The sequence below is a fragment of the Ursus americanus genome, chromosome 30, assembly GCF_024610735.1.
Source record: "Ursus americanus isolate L20-20 chromosome 30, mUrsAme1.1.p, whole genome shotgun sequence".
Lineage (NCBI taxonomy): Eukaryota > Metazoa > Chordata > Mammalia > Carnivora > Ursidae > Ursus > Ursus americanus.
Window position 1 is genome coordinate 19,248,264 of NC_142156.1, and position 17,358 is coordinate 19,265,621.

Sequence of the window (17,358 nt, forward strand, 5' to 3'; positions counted from 1 at the left end):
CCAGAGAAGAGCAGAGCATGTACTGTCCTAGTCATCTGGCAAGTTACTCCCTATAAGAAAAACAGCCCTACCTAACCCACTGTGTTTCTTCCGCAGAAGGAGAGGTCTGGGGAATCTCTTCTGATCAGGGCACACAGACTCTTAAGAAAAATGATTTAACTGCAAAAGTCCAAGAGCCCGATGAGCTGGGGCCCCGGAGGCAAGCTGGGGAGGGGGCTTCGACTCCATCTAGCCATGGACTGAGCCAGGGCGGGGGACTGGGGATGAATCAAACCCCATGCCTCTCCTCCAGGAGCTCACAAGCCAGCAGGGGAGATAAAAGGCAGGCACAAAAAGTAACTGTAAAATAAGGCAGACAGCGATAAGAGCCACACAAGAGACATTAAAGTGCAGCGACACTTCTGAGCAGAGACAGTGACGCTGGGGGCCTGGGTGCTAGTTCAGGGCCAGAGGAAGGACAGGGCCCAATCCTATCAGCTCCAGTGACCCGCAGGCGGGGGTTGGGGTGAAAGCTGGTAGTGGACCAAGAAAAATGCTCAAACGAGGTCTCCTCTGAAGAATCCCGATTCTGGAGAGGGGGAAGTGGGCAAGCCTGAGACTGCAGAAGTGCCCCAGCCCCTATTTCAGAGGTAAGGAAAGGAGTGTAAGATGAGGAATCCAGAATTTCTATACAGGGGCAGCAGGTCCGCTGAAAGGGGACAGAGCTGGAGGACTTGTCTTCAAATGACATTTGCACAGCAAGCGCATTGTTTACGTAGAATGTCAGTTTGGGGTTTCTTGGGGGGGGGTGGTATTTGCACATTATGAGGGAGGAGGAAGTGTCTCCCTTTTCCCCAAACCGCCATCAGCCCTGCCCCTGATAAGAAAGGATGAGGGGTAGTGTGGAAGGGGAAGCTGCCTGCTCTAAGACAGCTGGCACCTCAGGTGACAACAGGAAAGGGAGATTCTCAGGATGGAGATGGGCCAGATTTTCCTCCAGCCAGAGGGGGCACCTGGAGCACCTTCTTCTAAGTTCTAGCCCCTCTCCGAGGGCCACACCCCATGCTTAGGCCCCAGACAACCCACCCAGCCTGGGCCAGGGCTGGAGGGATGTCCAGCTGCAGGCGGGAAACGGCAGAAGGCTGCACAGAGGGCTGTGCCCACCACTTCCTCCCGGCCCCTTCCTGGCCCTTCCTCAAGAGCGCGGGCCGGACCCGACAGGCCCAGCGCTGCACACACACACCTGCCCCTGACCGCGGTGACACTTGTCACGGGGGGAGGGGAGTCCTCCGCGCCCCGGGGCCGCAACCGACGGAAATTCGATAATTAGCATTTGGGGCCCGACTCCGAAGGGCCGGCGAGTCCCCGGGGGCCGGGCTCCGGGGCGACTTCCTGAGACAGGGGTCCCCGCGCGCGCCACACCCTCCTCCCCGCGCGGGGCGGCCGGGCCCGGGTCTCCCACTTTTCCCTCCCTTCCTCCTTCCCTCCCGGGCGGGCGGGCCAGCGGGGCCGGGGCCTCCGGGGCCGCCGCGCGGCCGGGGTCGCCGCCCCGCGCCCGGCTCTCCGGGGCCCGCCGCCGGCCCGGGGAGGGTCCCGGCCGCGCCGCCTTCCGGCCGGGCCGCGGAGACACTCACCCCACTCTGCGCGGCCGCGGCTCTGTCCTCTTCGGCCGCGCTGAGCCGCCGCCGCCTCACGCCGCCGGGGAGGCGCGGGCCCCGCGGCCCCGGCCCGGCCGGCTGCGCCCCGCGGCTCCGCGCGCCGCCGCCGCCGCCGCCAGCTGGCCCCGGGCGAGCGGCCGGGCCCCCGCGGGCATGCTCCCCGGCCGTCGGCGCGGGCGGCGGGCGCGCACGTGCTGGCCCCGCGGGTCTGGGCGCTGGGCCGCGGCGGTCGAGGCGGACGAGGAGGCGGCAGCCGGCGGGGCGCGGGGCCTGGCGCGCCCGCGGACGGGCTGGACAGCTCTACGCCGCGGCGCCGCCGTGCCCCGCGCGCCCCAGCGGCCGCTGCTGCCCGTGCGCGCCGGGCCCGCCTCGCATTCCCCCACTCGGCGGCGGGCCTGCGCCTCCGTCAGGCCGCGCGGGGAGCGGCGGCGAGTCCCGGCGAGGGGCCGCCCCCGCCCGCCCCGAGGGCTGGGCTCCGCCGGAAGACACCCGGCAAACTTCGGGCCGACTCGCTGCTTCCCCACCGCGGCCTGGGCTCGCTTCCCCGCTCGGGGTGGGGCGGTGGGAGTGGGGGGGCTCCTGGCTCCTCGAACCCCGCCAGCCTGTAACTGTACTCGAGGAGCCAAGTGCACTTGCGGAAGGGGACGAGTAGGCTTGCAGCAATTGTCACTCTGAAATAGCTTTCTTAAAAACGAAGTTAAGCAGTAAGAGGACGAATCTAGGAAAACGAACTGCATAGGACTTCATGAGGCCCAAACCTAGATGCCGGATACTTGTACCAGGTTTGCAGCTGACAGTGAGTTCTTGCCCCGCTACCAAGTACGTTCGCTCCGGGCTAAAAAGATGAAAATGCCCCTTGGTCATCAGAAGTAGCGGGAGTAGTAACAGCCAGAAGGGAGGCGTGAAGCCCTAGTCCCCGACCTCAACAAGGAACTGGAAAAGGATCAGAAGTAGCTTCATCTTGATGTTCCCTCCCGACTGGACTCTCCAGTCCCGAACAAGACGACCGAGAGGGTGCCGGGTGAAATTTAAAACAGGTCGTGAACTGTGTATTTAGATTGAGCAGGTATGGCCTTATTTGCCAAGATCTGAAGTAATGGAATTAAACGGGGCACCGCTAAAACCTTGCTTACCTATCACCAAGTATCACCTTCTGTGCGTGAAAGCGTTTTCCCCTGGAAGAGCAAGGGCTAAAATTAAAGCAGTCCCAGACTGTTCCAATGAAGTCCGAGAGAGCAAAACCACCAGAGCTGCTCATCCCTGTGGTGACTGTCAGAACCAGAGAAGGTACACAACTCTCCAAACACCTGTCTTGTGATCCTTGGGCGATCACTCTGAGACCGGTGAAGGTGGCCCAACAAATAGGAAACCCTCACTTTCTTCCTTCCAGCAAGAGGTGCCTTAAGTCCCACTAAGAAGGGTTTTCAGAGCATATGGGGATCTCCAGAGTGAGGCTCTTGCCTGTCTACCACCCCAAACTGAGCCCCTGGATGATACCATTGTAACCTTGCCATGATTGCACTCAAACGTTGGAGGCCTTAACCTCACCAAAAAGCAGATCCCATAGTTACCTGGTAGGAATAAATACACTACTATCACAAGGCAGTTCGCATCCACAAATATTTATTGAGTGCCTGTGTGCAAGAATGAAGACATGATGGTCCCTGCTCTCAGAGCTTACAATTCCATGACTCCGATACTTGCCTAGATTTAAAAACAACTGCGGCAAGCACTTGTCTTTGCCTAAGCATCAGCAGCACTGGAGGAAGCAAGTGTTTCACATTATATTGGTCACTGTTACAGTGCAATTGTGAATAAGACAGTTATCTTTGAAGTCTGTAGTCACAGCGATGACATGGTGTATCATGTCCAGCAAATGCAAATTTATGGCTTGATTCCTCCTATTTGAGAGGCATCTATCGAAATAAAACATAAATCAGAAGGAGAAAGCTTTGTAACACAGGTCCTAAGAATACTGGTGTACTTTAATATATTATCAAACTGCCGCAGAACTCTTGGCAAAAAATTATCTCCTGCAGAATGTGTGATATAATTGGTTTAATCAGACCTGTACATCTCATGACCACACACTCTCATGACGGGTAAACATAATTTACCTGTATGATTCTTAAAGGGCGCTAGGTATGCACTTATTTTTTAAAGCTTCTTAAAGACTCGCAGCACACGTGGCACATTAAAATTCAATGAAAACTGCTTTTGAGATAAAAATTAAAATCACAAAATGTCTAATTTTACTACATATGTAAGTGCAGAATTCAAATTTAAATAGCATTCAGCAAAGCACCTGGGTTTTCAGAGTGAAGAAGGGGAACCTGTGTTTGGTTGTTTGTCAAACTCTAAAAACAATCCTCATCTTCATGTGGCTCTTCTGATGCCCAGTGCAGGCCCGGCCTTCCTGCAGTCCTACCTGACAGGCCACCTCCGTGGAGGTCTAATTATGCAACATTCAGAGAAGTGATTGTTTTGGTTACACTGCCAACACTTTTTTTTTTTTTTAAGGAAAATAGCCTATATCAAATAACCCCCAAATCACCTATTTAAGATGCTTCTGAACTTCTCCCCAACAGGTTACCAGTTTTAACACTTAAAAGACAAAACAAAAAAACACCTCACGCCAAAAGAAGAGCATTTGAACTCCAAGAAATCTCACTTTTTTTGCAAAAAGGTGGAGAGATCGCCTTAAAACCACCTAACAGAAACATCAACCAACCAAGGTAATTTTTAAGTCAATTGCTGGGGGCACAACCTACTTTCCTATTTAAAAAGTACTAAATCACTACTTCAAACGCCTAATTAACCCAGATTGAATCTGAAGTGTGTACTTCTGTTGAAAAGTTACTAAGCACTAGGTACTTCACATAATCTCCTTTAAAATGGAAGGAAGCCTCTTATCGCTTCATCTTATCTCTTGCAGCTGAGGCGGGCAGGCCTGAACCTGGTGGTGACCCAGGTCCGCCTGGCTCTCCCTCCCCAGCCCAGCAGCTCTGCCCTTAGCCAACTCCATTGCTTCAGCGGGAACACAGAAGAGTACAGTGCCTCGGGGCTCTGGAAAAGAGAGGAAGGGGGTAGGACCAAGGGAAAACAGAGAGTGAACTCTATTTGCATTGGAAAAAGGCACTTCCTGGAAGTGGAAGGTGCACTCAGGTGTTCCTCCCCAGCTGCTCAGCCCCAGCCGGGAACCAAGTAGTTCACCTCCCAGGGACACCAGCTACTTTCTAACATTGCAAACCTTTGGGGTTGAGTTTTTAAGTAGGGCGTTCTGTGTTTGTAAATTAAGCACAAAAAATGGGAAAAGTGGCTGAAAGGATTTTCCTTGGTTCTCCTCTTCACAGCTATGAAGAACAAGGTTTTTTAAATGCTTAAGTGACTGACACTTCCAATCTACGTTTCAAGAATCAAAGCATGTCGTTTTCTGAGAGGCACAGAAGAGGTTTTGATGGGGTTTCAGATCTTTCTTCGAATAAGCCAATAGAGACTACTAAGAAGGTAACTCCTTCACAAGATAAAACTCTCTCTTCTGAAATGGCAATTTGCTACTCTTGAGAAGGTAGTGGACATCGTGATAAAAGGCGGGAACACTGAATATCCTAATAATTTTCAAGCTAGATTTTAATGTCACATATAGGAACACAAAGGGAACACCATCAGTAAAGTCAATCCCTTTACTAGGCCTTGACACAGCTGTACTGGAGCTTGATTAAAACTAGCTTATTCCTTACTATAACTAGTTGACTTAAAAAAAAAAAAGAATAGAAGAAAATACTATGAATAAAGGCACTTATTCTGTTGATGAATAATTGTGATTAGCCCAAGGTCTTCAACTGGTGGTAGGAGTTGGGAGCAAAGGTTCAATTCATGGATAGGAACAGGAGAGGAAGGTGTCAGATGGCCCCTCCCTATGGAGGACCCCCCACCCCCACCCCACAAAGCTGAGAAGGGAGCACCGCTGGGGCATCAGGTAAGCTTTGGTGAAGGGTGCTCAAAGATAGTTTGAGATCCCTGCTCAAAGGCATTCGTAGACCCTAGTGGAGTGATGGTTGGCTTGGCTCATTTTAACTACAAGCTACTAAGAGTCACATAAGAAGAAAAAGCTCAACAGAAAGCCAAACTTTAAAACCTGAGCATTATCAGTGGGAATCAATTTTGAAAGTTTGGAATGAGTCCATTTATGAACATGTACATGCATGTGTGGGCACTGGATTCCGACCAGCCACCCGAAAAGCGGGCGGTGGAGCCGCCCGGACTTGCCCAGCAGTGAGAACACACACCTGCTAGTGCCGCTGATCAGAGCACAGCCTCCTGCCCATGTCCCACTGCCACGGCCATGAGCAGGAGCCCTCCAGCAAGGCCAAAGGAGAGGCCCAACAGTCCATCTGCACACATCCCCTATTGGTGAACAAGCAGGGGAGGATGCTCTAATCTTACGTTCTTAGAGCACCTGCTATGGCAGGAGGACTTTTTGGCAGGGGTGGAAGGGGGCAGCGGGGTTAAAAACATCTGCATGGTGACTGACAGCTGAAGCCTTATACACGGAGGAAACCAGGGCTGCCCTTACAACCTCACTGGGGGGTGGCCTGTCTTTCATCAAAGCTTCATCCACCAACTTATGGCCACAGGAGGCACACAGTTCCACTCGGAATGCTGGGTAGAAAGCTACAGTTCCCCAACTGCTTACCGTTTTCTGAAAAGCACTACATGTATGACAACATGAGAGAATCACAACTTTCATTTTTCTTTCCTTGGAGACAATAAAGTTCAAGGGAAACAAAATGAGTTATTCACAGTTTCCAAAGCTTTCTGATATTCCATTATTTCCAATATATCCATTATTACTATTCTAATATTCACTCTAAGACATGTTCCTAACAGGAACTGCATTACCATTAAGGGAAAAAATCTCAACACAACTAAAATCCAGGGTATGCTGCATTTTTCTGTTTTTGCATTCAGCATGTATTAGTCTATTATTATGGAAGCTATTCTTAAGCATTTATTTAAAAAAAAGGATCATATTCACAATGTAGAACAAGTATATAAAATTAGTGTGCAAAGTTAACTGTAAAAGGGTAACACTATTTGTTTAGAAACAAGCTGCTCCCTGTTTACATTTCCTTACTATTGATATAAACTGGAGACTTATACTATTTAAAAATAACACTTTTTAAATAGTAAAATATACAAGAGATTCCTGAGCATAACAAAAATATCTTGAAAATATGTGGCCATTTGAAGTATAAAACAGCAAGTGTAAAGAATAGCATGATTGTAAAACTACTATTTGAAGGCTTATAAACAGTACAAAATAGTTTGCCTTTTCTGAGTGCATAATTATACGTTAGTGCAAACAAAAACGTCTCAAAATTTAATGGCTACAAATCTCAGAGATTTGCAGAGGTGCGCAAAACATGAAATTTCTTTAATGTCATTCGAACTGAGCCCAGTTCTCGATTAATCCTTTCCAAACGATCTTCCAAGGCTTCCTAAGGGAAAATAACAGGAAAAGTTTCGTTAGAATTCTACATCAAGTTCCTTTCTCTTAGCTAAGGAGCAGGTATAAACATTCAAATTACAGAGTTGTTGTGTTTTTTACACAAATCATCCTATTTACATTATTTCTTTAAACAACTGAATCAATGTTTCAACCATTCAAAACAAATGCTGCCCCTTGGCCCCTTGACACAGCCTCAGGCCCTGTGCTGCTTGGAGGGTGTGGAAACCTCAGCGAAAGCAACAGAACTGACAGCAACGCGGTGGTTCTCAGACTGTTCTGAACTGAGGACAGAGCGAGAGGAGCCCAAAGGTACTTCACACACTTCACCGGAAGAAACGTGCCTTATCCCACTTAGGCGTATGTCAAACAACTTTCCTCTGACAAGAATTTCTAAGTTACAAAGGAGGGAACACGCTGGAGGAGTCTTTTCCAAGAAACAAGAGATTTCACAAAGAATCAATGTAACAACTGCTATTTTTAAATAAGCAGTACTATTGTTAAATAAATAGTGCCTGGAATATAAATTTATCATTTTAGATACTTTATTCAGTATTAACTCCAACGGTATCCTCAAATAAAACTTAAAAATTCCTCTTTAACAACTTTAATTCTAAAAGGATCACACGAGGGGCGCCTAAGTGGCTCAGTCGGTGAAGCGTCTGCCTTCGGCTCAGGTCATGATCCTGGGGTCCCTGGATGCCCCTCCCCTGGCTCATGCTCTCTCTCACTCGCTCACTCTATCAAATATATAAAGTCTTTTAAAAAATTTAAAATAAAATTTAAAAAAGGATCACACGTTCACAATAAAATATTTAGAAGACAGAAGAGTAAAAATAACCAGTGCCTCTTTCCTGGGTTTTTTTCTGTAGATATCCACATCATTAAGAAGAAAAATAAAAACAGAATCAAATTCTCTACTTCAAAACATTTTTTCAACTGAACTTTTGTTACGAAATACCTTTCTATGATATCATTTTAAATTAATGTGCAATATTCCATTAGATTTAACCAAGAATCTTTTAGTAGAAATTTAGGTTACTTACCATAAATAACGCTGCAATAAATTTTTTTTTAAGATTTTTTTTTTAAAGATTTTATTTATTTATTTGACATAGAGAGAGGGAACACCAGCAGGGAGAGTGGGAGAGGAAGAAGCAGGCTCCCAGAGGAGCAGGGAGCCTGATGCGGGGCTCAATCCCAGAACCCTGGGATCACACCCTGAGCTGAAGGCAGACGCCTAACGACTGAGCCACCCAGGCGCCCCTGCAATAAATAGTCTTCAAAGATTTCTTTGCACACATCTGTAGGTATTGCCTTAGGAATCATTCCCATAAGTAAAAATACTAAGTCAGAAGAAATGCAAAATTCTAAAGCTTCAGATATAGGTCAAACTATATTTCATAAAGTTTGTAACAACTTCTACTTCCACCTAATGTGTACGAGAATATGCTTTACATCCTGGGTACTGTTTTGTTTTCTGTGTGTGTGTGTGTGTGTGTGTGTGTGTGTGTGTGTGTGTGTGTTTAAATACCTGCCTATGTAAGGTGTTTTGTTTTGTTTTGTTTTTTTAATGATGCTTTTGGGGGCACCTGGGTGGTTTATTTGGTTGAGCGTCTAGCTCTTGGTTTCAGCTCAGGTCATGATCTCATGGGTCATGAGATCGACCCAGGTCAGGCTCCATGCTCAGTGGGGAGTATCTGCTTGAGAGTCTCTCCCTCTGCCCCCTCCCCTGACTAGTGCACGCATGCTTTCTCTCTAAAAATAAATAAATCTTTAAAAAAAGATGCTCTGGGGCACCTGGGTGGCTCAGCTGGTTATGCGTCTGCCTGGTTAAGCGTCTGCCTTCCGCTCAGGTCATGATCCCATGGTCCTGGGATCGAGCCCCACATTGGGCTCCCTGTTCCTCTGGGAGCCTGCTTCTCCCTGTTCCTCTGCCCCTCCCCCAACTTATGTGTGTGCAAGCGCTCGCTCTCTCTCTCTCTCTCAAATGAATAAAATCTTTTTTAAAAATGATGTTTCTGTTCAAATGTGTAGTTTTTTACTCATTGGTGAGGCTGAATATTTTTCATCTTTTGCCCAATTTTACTTTTTTCACTTATGAATCATACATAAGCATCTTCAGTCCCTTTTCGCTGTTACTGGTCTCCTTACTGGACGAGACAGCTTTGACATGTATGAACAGGATCTACTCCCTTTTAAGTTATTTTAAAAGCTTACAATCATTATATAAAAATATATTAAACAAGTGTTTCAGATAAATTTAGAATCAGAGTATTCACAAGTTTTCCTTCTGCCTTCCCAATAAGGAAGAAGAGTTTCATGTGTTGAGTCTTATAAATTATTGAGTGAAGACTTTCGGAACAACAAAAACAGTAAGAGACTTAAAGTCTTACTAAAGGAGAAGTGAGGCCTATAGGCCCAAGGAAAGACCTCTGCGGTTTTCCTGGCTTTTTTTTTTTTCCTTCTGGTATCATCAATCTGAAAATGAATTTTTCCTGAAGTCAAAGCACTGAAAAGCCAAAACATGCAGTTATATAAGAGACCTATCCTTGTCGTTATGCTTAGAATGTTACAAAAAAAGCAGATTTTAAATGTCCCATGGTTTCATGCATTTTAATTCTCTCTGGAAAGCAGCTAAAAGAACCGCACACGAGCCGCTTCAGCTGCACCATCTCCTGCTCAATAATGGAATCACATCTCTCTCTCTCTTTTTTTAAGATTTTATTTATTAATTTGAGAGAGAGCGCGAGCAAGAGCCAGGGAAGAAGCAGAGGGAGAGGGAGAAGCAGGCTCCCCGCTGAGCAGGGACCCCCGATACAGGGCTAGATCCCAGCATCCTGAGATCACAGCCGGAGCTGAAGGCAGCCACTTAACTGACTGAGCCCCTCGGGCGCCCCCATCCCTCTCTTTTTAACCTCTACAGCTATTCCGGTTGCAAAGCGCGACTGTTTTGCATATTTACTAAATGGAAAGGGGCTGAGAAATAAATTAGAGATGAGGGGGGAAAAAAACCAAAGAAAGGAACATTTAATGTGAGAGGATTAATTTAATGTAAAATCTGTTCAAAGGCATATTTGCATCATGGCATGAACGTCTTTTTCATGAAGTATAAAGGAAAAATCACTTCTTACTCCCGAAAGCCAGCACGCAGTTCTAAAATATACTATCACCACCAAACACTTCCTAAAAGGCTACGAGTTTGGCCCAGCTGCTTCAGGAGGCCTAACACACCATCTTGTATTAATGGAGCGCCAGCCGGCACGCCTCTAACACAGACTCAAGCTAAGACGTTTCACCTGGTTTAATCTTGTCTGCAAAGTGATCCGTCCTCCAGTAGAAGGCATTCGACTTAGTGCTGCCTCAATCTGTTAACACACAAAAAAAATTCAAATAAAAACAGAAGAATTCTGATGAATGGCAGGGACGTGACAGAATGGAAAGGACAGGCTTCGGCCTAGTACTTCCTCGTCCGCCTCGCCTGCACTAAGTTCCCTCTGTCCTGCTCAGCAAGGACGGCTCCGCTCAAACACGTTCCCAGCGCAGCTCTGGTGGGCAGCCACAGTAACTTCCTGGCATGCTCTGACTCCGTAATTCCCTTCTGACTATTCCTCACACGTAAGCATGAAGTTCAGAAAAAGGTTTTTTTTTTCTAAGTTTTTGTTTGTTTTTACCTGGTCTTTTTCTTTTGTAAGTTCATCAAAAAACCGTTCCGTTTCAGCTAGGGTCCTAATTTTTGCTGTATACTCAAAATCATTACCATGTGGTGCTACTGACGCGGGCTTACACTGTTCATAGCTAACTGATTTATTCTTCTCCCAGGCTGATCTCACAGACACTTTCTTCACTCCATTTGGCAACAGTTCGGGAGAAGAGCTATGATTAGCATGGATGTCGGTGGCTGTTTCTGAATATTTTTTTTCTGTCAGAGAGAAAAGAAATTTCTTTTATTTCTTATCAATTTTCCTGATCGATCATATACATCACTATACATGTTATCTAACTTCACTTTCTGGGAAGGGCTGCCACACACCAAAAAACGTAATGAAAAGAGACACAAGAGTCAATCGTATTTATTCAGTGCTTTCTCTCCACAGAATTCTAAAAGTTTTGCTCTTGGTTTGACAATCTGTAGAACTTCCCCAAGTGAAGGTATATAAACTTTCTGAAAGCTTAAAAGAGCTTTAAGTAAACTTAAAGCAAAAAAAACAAGTTAAGCACTAAACACACATTTAGTGGACAGAAACCCACAGCAACAGTGCAGAGCTAGCATCTTACGAGGCCTGCCCAATGACTCACATGTATTATCCTGTAACTTTATTCCAAACTTAAAAGATAAATGAGAAAAAAGGAAAAAAAAAATCATCAATGCCTAAGTTGCACAGAAATTACAGAACATAAAAGTAAAGAGAAAAACTGAACAGTATGGCTCTGGTAAGTAAGCATTAACATTGCCTGTACCTCAGTTTCCCAACTTTTCAAGGAGGATTACAGCACTGACACATAATACGAGCATCACAAATGCTTATTCTCAGAGGCCCTTGCGCAGAAAAATTATTTAAGTGCAGGATATTATACTAATTAGGACCTTGAAAAGATACCAGAAATTCACAAAATGAAGGACTAAAACCATAGCTAATAATTTTTTAGGAAAAGATACCTTCTGAATCATCTAGAGGAAGAAACTGGAGTTGTTTTCTTGGATTGGTACGTTGTAATGCAGACACAGGAACAGTATCTAAATCATCCAAAAGTATATCAAATCTATTGAATGAAGCAAGTTACTTGTGAGAAAAAAATGTTAACTGATTTTCCCTATCTCCACTAGAAAGATGAGCTGGCATCCAGTTAACTCACATATTCACGTATATTTTTAAAAAAGAAAGCTGGTCATATAATTTTCTAAAACTGAAATTTAATTTATATTTTTAATGCAAAATTATATTTATATATTAGAGACTTAAAGCATTTACCCATACATTACCTCCTTCAATCTTTTTAAAAACCTTATAAATATATGGAGGGCAGGTATTATTATCCGTTTTATAGAAGAGGAAACTGAGGTTCAATGTGCTTAAGGGATTTCTCAAGAGCCTGATGCAGCCAGGTCACCAGCTCTTACATCATAGGCGTCCATGGCTCCCCACAGGAGCACACACTGCTGACCACACTTCAGGGAGAGGACAACTGTCTCAGACACCCGGGGAAACTTACGTGTATTGCCAGGGCCATACCAGGACAGCCCACTTTCTTGTATAAATGGCTCAAAAATTGCCCTGTATCATAAACCTTTTCAGGAAAACAAAGAATTATCATTCTATATCCAAAAGCTGGAAGGGATTCTGAGGCAGTATTTAAATTCAGTAGTAGCCAATTTCCATAGTTTTCATGAATTACATGAAACTGTTTTCATGGATTACAGTACTTTTTTATTTTTAATATGACATTCATTTAAATGATTTAAATCCACAGGGTTCCCACTGGCAACTGAAAAATTAGTGATAGCTACAGGCATAAAGCTGACACTTTAAAAAAAAAATCAATAATAAAATATTTTATTCTACTATTTTAGAGAACTTACCGAGTTGGACTGCTTTCATTTTTGCTCAGTAGATGACTAAATCCTGGGGACAAATTTTCTTTAGGGGATCGCTTTGGACTATAAGCCACAGTCACTGGTGTTAACATAATCTCTCTTTTTGCTATAGAAGAAAATGAAGAGGAAATATTCTTTTCCTTCTATATAATATATATATTATAGTGGCAGAACATACTTCCTTTTTCAGTACTTTTTTCTAACTTTAATGGAATACAATTTCATCATAAAACTTTTTGAAAGATAAATAAGAGCATACAAAATAAAAATTATTCATAATCCTAACACCTAGAGGGAACCACTGTCAACATTTTAGTGTATCAGACTGCAGTGTCAGCACTCAGACTCAAAACTGGTTTTTCAGGATTTTAGAAGTCGACTGGAAATAAGATGGAAACACCAGTGGACCACCTCGCACTCCTGTCACACACGGACAAACACCAGAACGCGTTCCTGTCACACAGGGACACACAAACACCAGTGCGCACACCTGTCACACAGAGACACACAAATACCAGTGCACACTCCTGTCACACAGGGACACCAAACACCAGCGTGCACTCCTGTCACACAGGGACACCAAACATCAGTGCACGCTCCTGTCACACAGGGACACACAAATACCAGCGCGCACTGTCACACAGGGACACCAAACACCAGCGCCCACTCCTGTCACACAGGAACACACAAACACCAGCACGCACTGTCACACAGGGACAATAAACATCAGCGTGCACTCCTTTCACACAGGGACACACAAACACCAGCGTGCACTCCTGTCACACAGGGACACACAAACACCAGCGCGCACTGTCACACAGGGACAAACACCAGCATGCACTCCTTTCACACAGGGACACACAAACACCAGCGTGCACTCCTGTCACACAGGGACACCAAACACCAGCGTGCACTCCTGTCACACAGGGACACCAAACACCAGCACGCACTGTCACACAGGGACACACAAACACCAGCGTGCACTCCTGTCACACAGGGACAAACACCAGCGCGCACTGTCACACAGGGACACCAAACACCAGCGTGCACTGTCACACAGGGACACCAAACACCAGCGTGCACTGTCACACAGGGACACCAAACACCAGCACGCACTGTCACACAGGGACACCAAACACCAGCATGCACTCCTGTCACACAGGGACACCAAACACCAGCGTGCACTCCTGTCACACAGGGACACACAAACACCAGCGTGCACTCCTGTCACACAGGAACACACAAACACCAGCTCGCACTGTCACACAGGGACAATAAACATCAGCTTGCACTCCTGTCACACAGGGACACCAAACACCAGCATGCACTGTCACACAGGGACACCAAACACCAGCGCACACTCCTGTCACACAGGGACACCAAACACCAGCGCGCACTCCTGTCACACAGGAACACACAAACACCAGCGTGCACTCCTGTCACACAGGGACAAACACCAGCGCGCACTGTCACACAGGGACACCAAACACCAGCGTGCACTCCTGTCACACAGGGACAAACACCAGCGCGCACTGTCACACAGGGACACCAAACACCAGCGTGCACTGTCACACAGGGACACCAAACACCAGTGCACACTCCTGTCACACAGGGACACACAAACACCAGCGTGCACTCCTGTCACACAGGGACAAACACCAGCGCGCACTGTCACACAGGGACACCAAACACCAGCGTGCACTGTCACACAGGGACACCAAACACCAGCACGCACTGTCACACAGGGACACCAAACACCAGCATGCACTCCTGTCACACAGGGACACCAAACACCAGCGTGCACTCCTGTCACACAGGGACACACAAACACCAGCGTGCACTCCTGTCACACAGGAACACACAAACACCAGCGCGCACTGTCACACAGGGACAATAAACATCAGCTTGCACTCCTGTCACACAGGGACACCAAACACCAGCATGCACTGTCACACAGGGACACCAAACACCAGCGTGCACTCCTGTCACACAGGGACAAACACCAGCGCGCACTGTCACACAGGGACACCAAACACCAGCGTGCACTGTCACACAGGGACACCAAACACCAGCGTGCACTGTCACACAGGGACACCAAACACCAGCACGCACTGTCACACAGGGACACCAAACACCACCGTGCACTCCTGTCACACAGGGACAAACACCAGCGTGCACTCCTGTCACACGGGGACACACAAACACCACCGTGCACTCCTGTCACACAGGGACAAACACCAGTATGCACTGTCACACAGGGACACCAAACACCAGCATGCATTCCTGTCACATAGGGACACCAAACACCAGCGTGCATTCCTGTCACACAGGGACACCAAACACCAGCGTGCACTCCTGTCACACAGGGACACACAAACACCAGCGTGCAGTCCTGTCACACAGGAACACACAAACACCAGCGTGCACTCTTGTCACACAGGGACACACAAACACCAGCGTGCACTCCTGTCACACAGGGACAAACACCAGCATACACTGTCACACAGGGACACCAAACACCAGCATGCACTCCTGTCACACAGGGACACACAAACACCAGAGTGCACCCCTGTCACACAGGGACACCAAACACCAGCACGCACTGTCACACAGGGACACACAAATATCCCTAGCTGTTCTGAAAATGGAAATCGAGAAAACAGAAATCCAATGCTTAACCTTTAAAACTATCACTGTAATTGACTAAAGCAACTGGAGGTAACTATATGAAAAGAAGCATCTTTTCCAGGCTAGCTTAAATTAATTTGTTTGAACTAATGTTTAATTAGATAGTTGTCGACGCTCTGAAAAACTGTGAAACGGTATGAGTTGCAAAAAGAAATCTGTTGGACACACACAAATATCTCATTTGAACGTACCATGCTAATTTCTTCAAATATAGTATCTGTGCAGTCAGGTGATACTATTGAGGAACATCCTATTTAGGGACCCTGTGCTCAGAGTACTCTAGTAGGTGCTAGAGAACATAAGGGAAACCGGAAAACACCAGGTATGTGTGCACAGCTCGGATGCCATGTTTTGAGCCTGGCAGATATACACGTTTAACTCTTACTTGGAGTACTTGATTTACGAGTCGAAGGTGGTAAGGATGACGATCTCTGTGAAGCAGAGTTAAATCTCTTCTGCCTTTGTTGGGCACATTTCTCTGGGGACCGACTTGCACTGACTGACATTTCAGTTTGCCGAGGATTCGCTAATTCTGTAACAGACAAATTGTTAAAAAGTAAGCAAACAAAACTAACCTAGCTTTGGTTCGTTGCCTTTATTAACAGAAGAGGACGCCAAGCAAGCAATTCTCACTCTCCAGGTTAGAATGATTATTTGCAAATACACATTATAAGGATTAAAAAATGCTTGATGAGGAAAAATGTGGGAGTTCATAATGAATTCATTCTGGCTCCCTGTTCACAATTGCCATTCAAGGTGATTTTTCAAGAGAGATTATTTTTAGAGAGCAAGTGACTAATTTATTTACTAGGAGATGCTGCTTTGGAGATGCAGTGCCCAAGATGTGAACAATGTCACCGCAGGCCCCAGCAGGTGAGCACTGGAGTGAGTACAAGGAGATGCAAGTACTGTTGACCTTGTGAGAAAAACGGTATTAAAGATACTTTTTGGGTATTAAACGGTATTAAAGGTACCCGGCTCGCTCAGCTGGATGAGCATGTGACTCTTGATCTCGGGGTTGTGAGTTCGAGCCCCACACGTTGGGTGTAGAGATGGCTTAAAAATAAAACATTAGGGGCGCCTGGGTGGCACAGCGGTTAAGCGCCTGCCTCCGGCTCAGGGCGTGATCCAGGCGTTCTGGGATCGAGCCCCACATCAGGCTCCTCTGCTGGGAGCCTGCTTCTTCCTCTCCCACTCCCCCTGCCTGTGTTCCCTCTCTCGCTGGCTATCTCTATCTCTGTCAAATAAATAAATAAAATCTTTAAAAAATAAAAATAAAACATTAAAAAATTAAAAAAAAAGAAAAACAAAAGAAAAGGATACTTCTTGTCCTACTGGGAGATGCTCAGTAACCAAGAAAGGGAGAGTAAAAAACATTACATCTCACTTTATGAATATCAAATGCCTATCATAACTTTCCAATGACAAACTGATGTAGAAATTTTCCAAATATCTTTAAGAATGTTGCATAAAACTTTACTAATCAGAATGTAACACGCAGTCTGCTTTGTATAAAAGGTGCAAGTTATGCCGTGACTGTGATAAATTATGAGCTAGGGGATTAAAGGAAGGTGATATAATGGGGGGCGAAGGAGAAGGTATCTATAATCTATTATCTATAGTAAACAAGGGAAAAATGCTTACTATTTGAGGTGTCCTCTTTCTCTGTCTGTGTGCCCCAATTTTTAAATACTTTTCCTTCATCAAGTTCTTTTAAAGCTTTCATGATTGGTGTATCTGAAGTCTCTCTTTGTTTTTTTATCAATAAGCTTCTTGGTGAACTTCCAGATGAAGAATCCTTTTCCGGAGGAGAATGGTACCTTAAATAATAATTGGAAGACATGCAGTGCTAGGAACTGAATATTCCTGTCCCCCAAGAAAACTTGTCTGTTGAAGCCCCAATCCTCAGCGGATGGTGTTAAGAGGTC

General features: G+C 46.0%; 2 protein-coding genes across 18 annotated transcripts in view; both read right to left on the reverse strand.

Annotated features, from left to right (window-relative positions):
- Positions 1-1,768, reverse strand: part of PITPNM2 (phosphatidylinositol transfer protein membrane associated 2) — a 134,060-nt gene extending 132,292 nt beyond the window's left edge. For 7 of the 10 annotated variants that reach the window (XR_006776268.2, XR_006776267.2, XM_045778150.2 and 4 more), the window contains exon 1: positions 1,614-1,767. The gene's annotated coding sequence lies outside the window, so the exon portion shown is untranslated. Of the gene's footprint in view, positions 1-1,613 lie in introns of all 10 variants that reach the window. The other 3 variants (XM_045778129.2, XM_045778140.2, XM_087857415.1) reach the window with 2 other exon arrangements.
- Positions 1,769-3,243: 1,475 nt separating this feature from the next.
- The window catches only part of MPHOSPH9 (M-phase phosphoprotein 9), a 60,546-nt gene continuing 46,431 nt past the window's right edge, over positions 3,244-17,358 (reverse strand). For 6 of the 8 annotated variants that reach the window (XM_087857420.1, XM_045778296.2, XM_087857418.1 and 3 more), the window contains 7 exons: positions 17,075-17,250; positions 15,816-15,962; positions 12,728-12,848; positions 11,807-11,910; positions 10,821-11,068; positions 10,446-10,514; positions 3,244-7,138 (listed from right to left, as the gene is read on the reverse strand). In XM_087857420.1, coding sequence (XP_087713546.1) covers positions 7,037-7,138; positions 10,446-10,514; positions 10,821-11,068; positions 11,807-11,910; positions 12,728-12,848; positions 15,816-15,962; positions 17,075-17,250 — 967 coding nt within the window. In that variant the 3' untranslated portion in view covers positions 3,244-7,036. Of the gene's footprint in view, positions 7,139-10,445; positions 10,515-10,820; positions 11,069-11,806; positions 11,911-12,727; positions 12,849-15,815; positions 15,963-17,074; positions 17,251-17,358 lie in introns of those variants that run through there. The other 2 variants (XR_015722336.1, XM_087857419.1) reach the window with 2 other exon arrangements.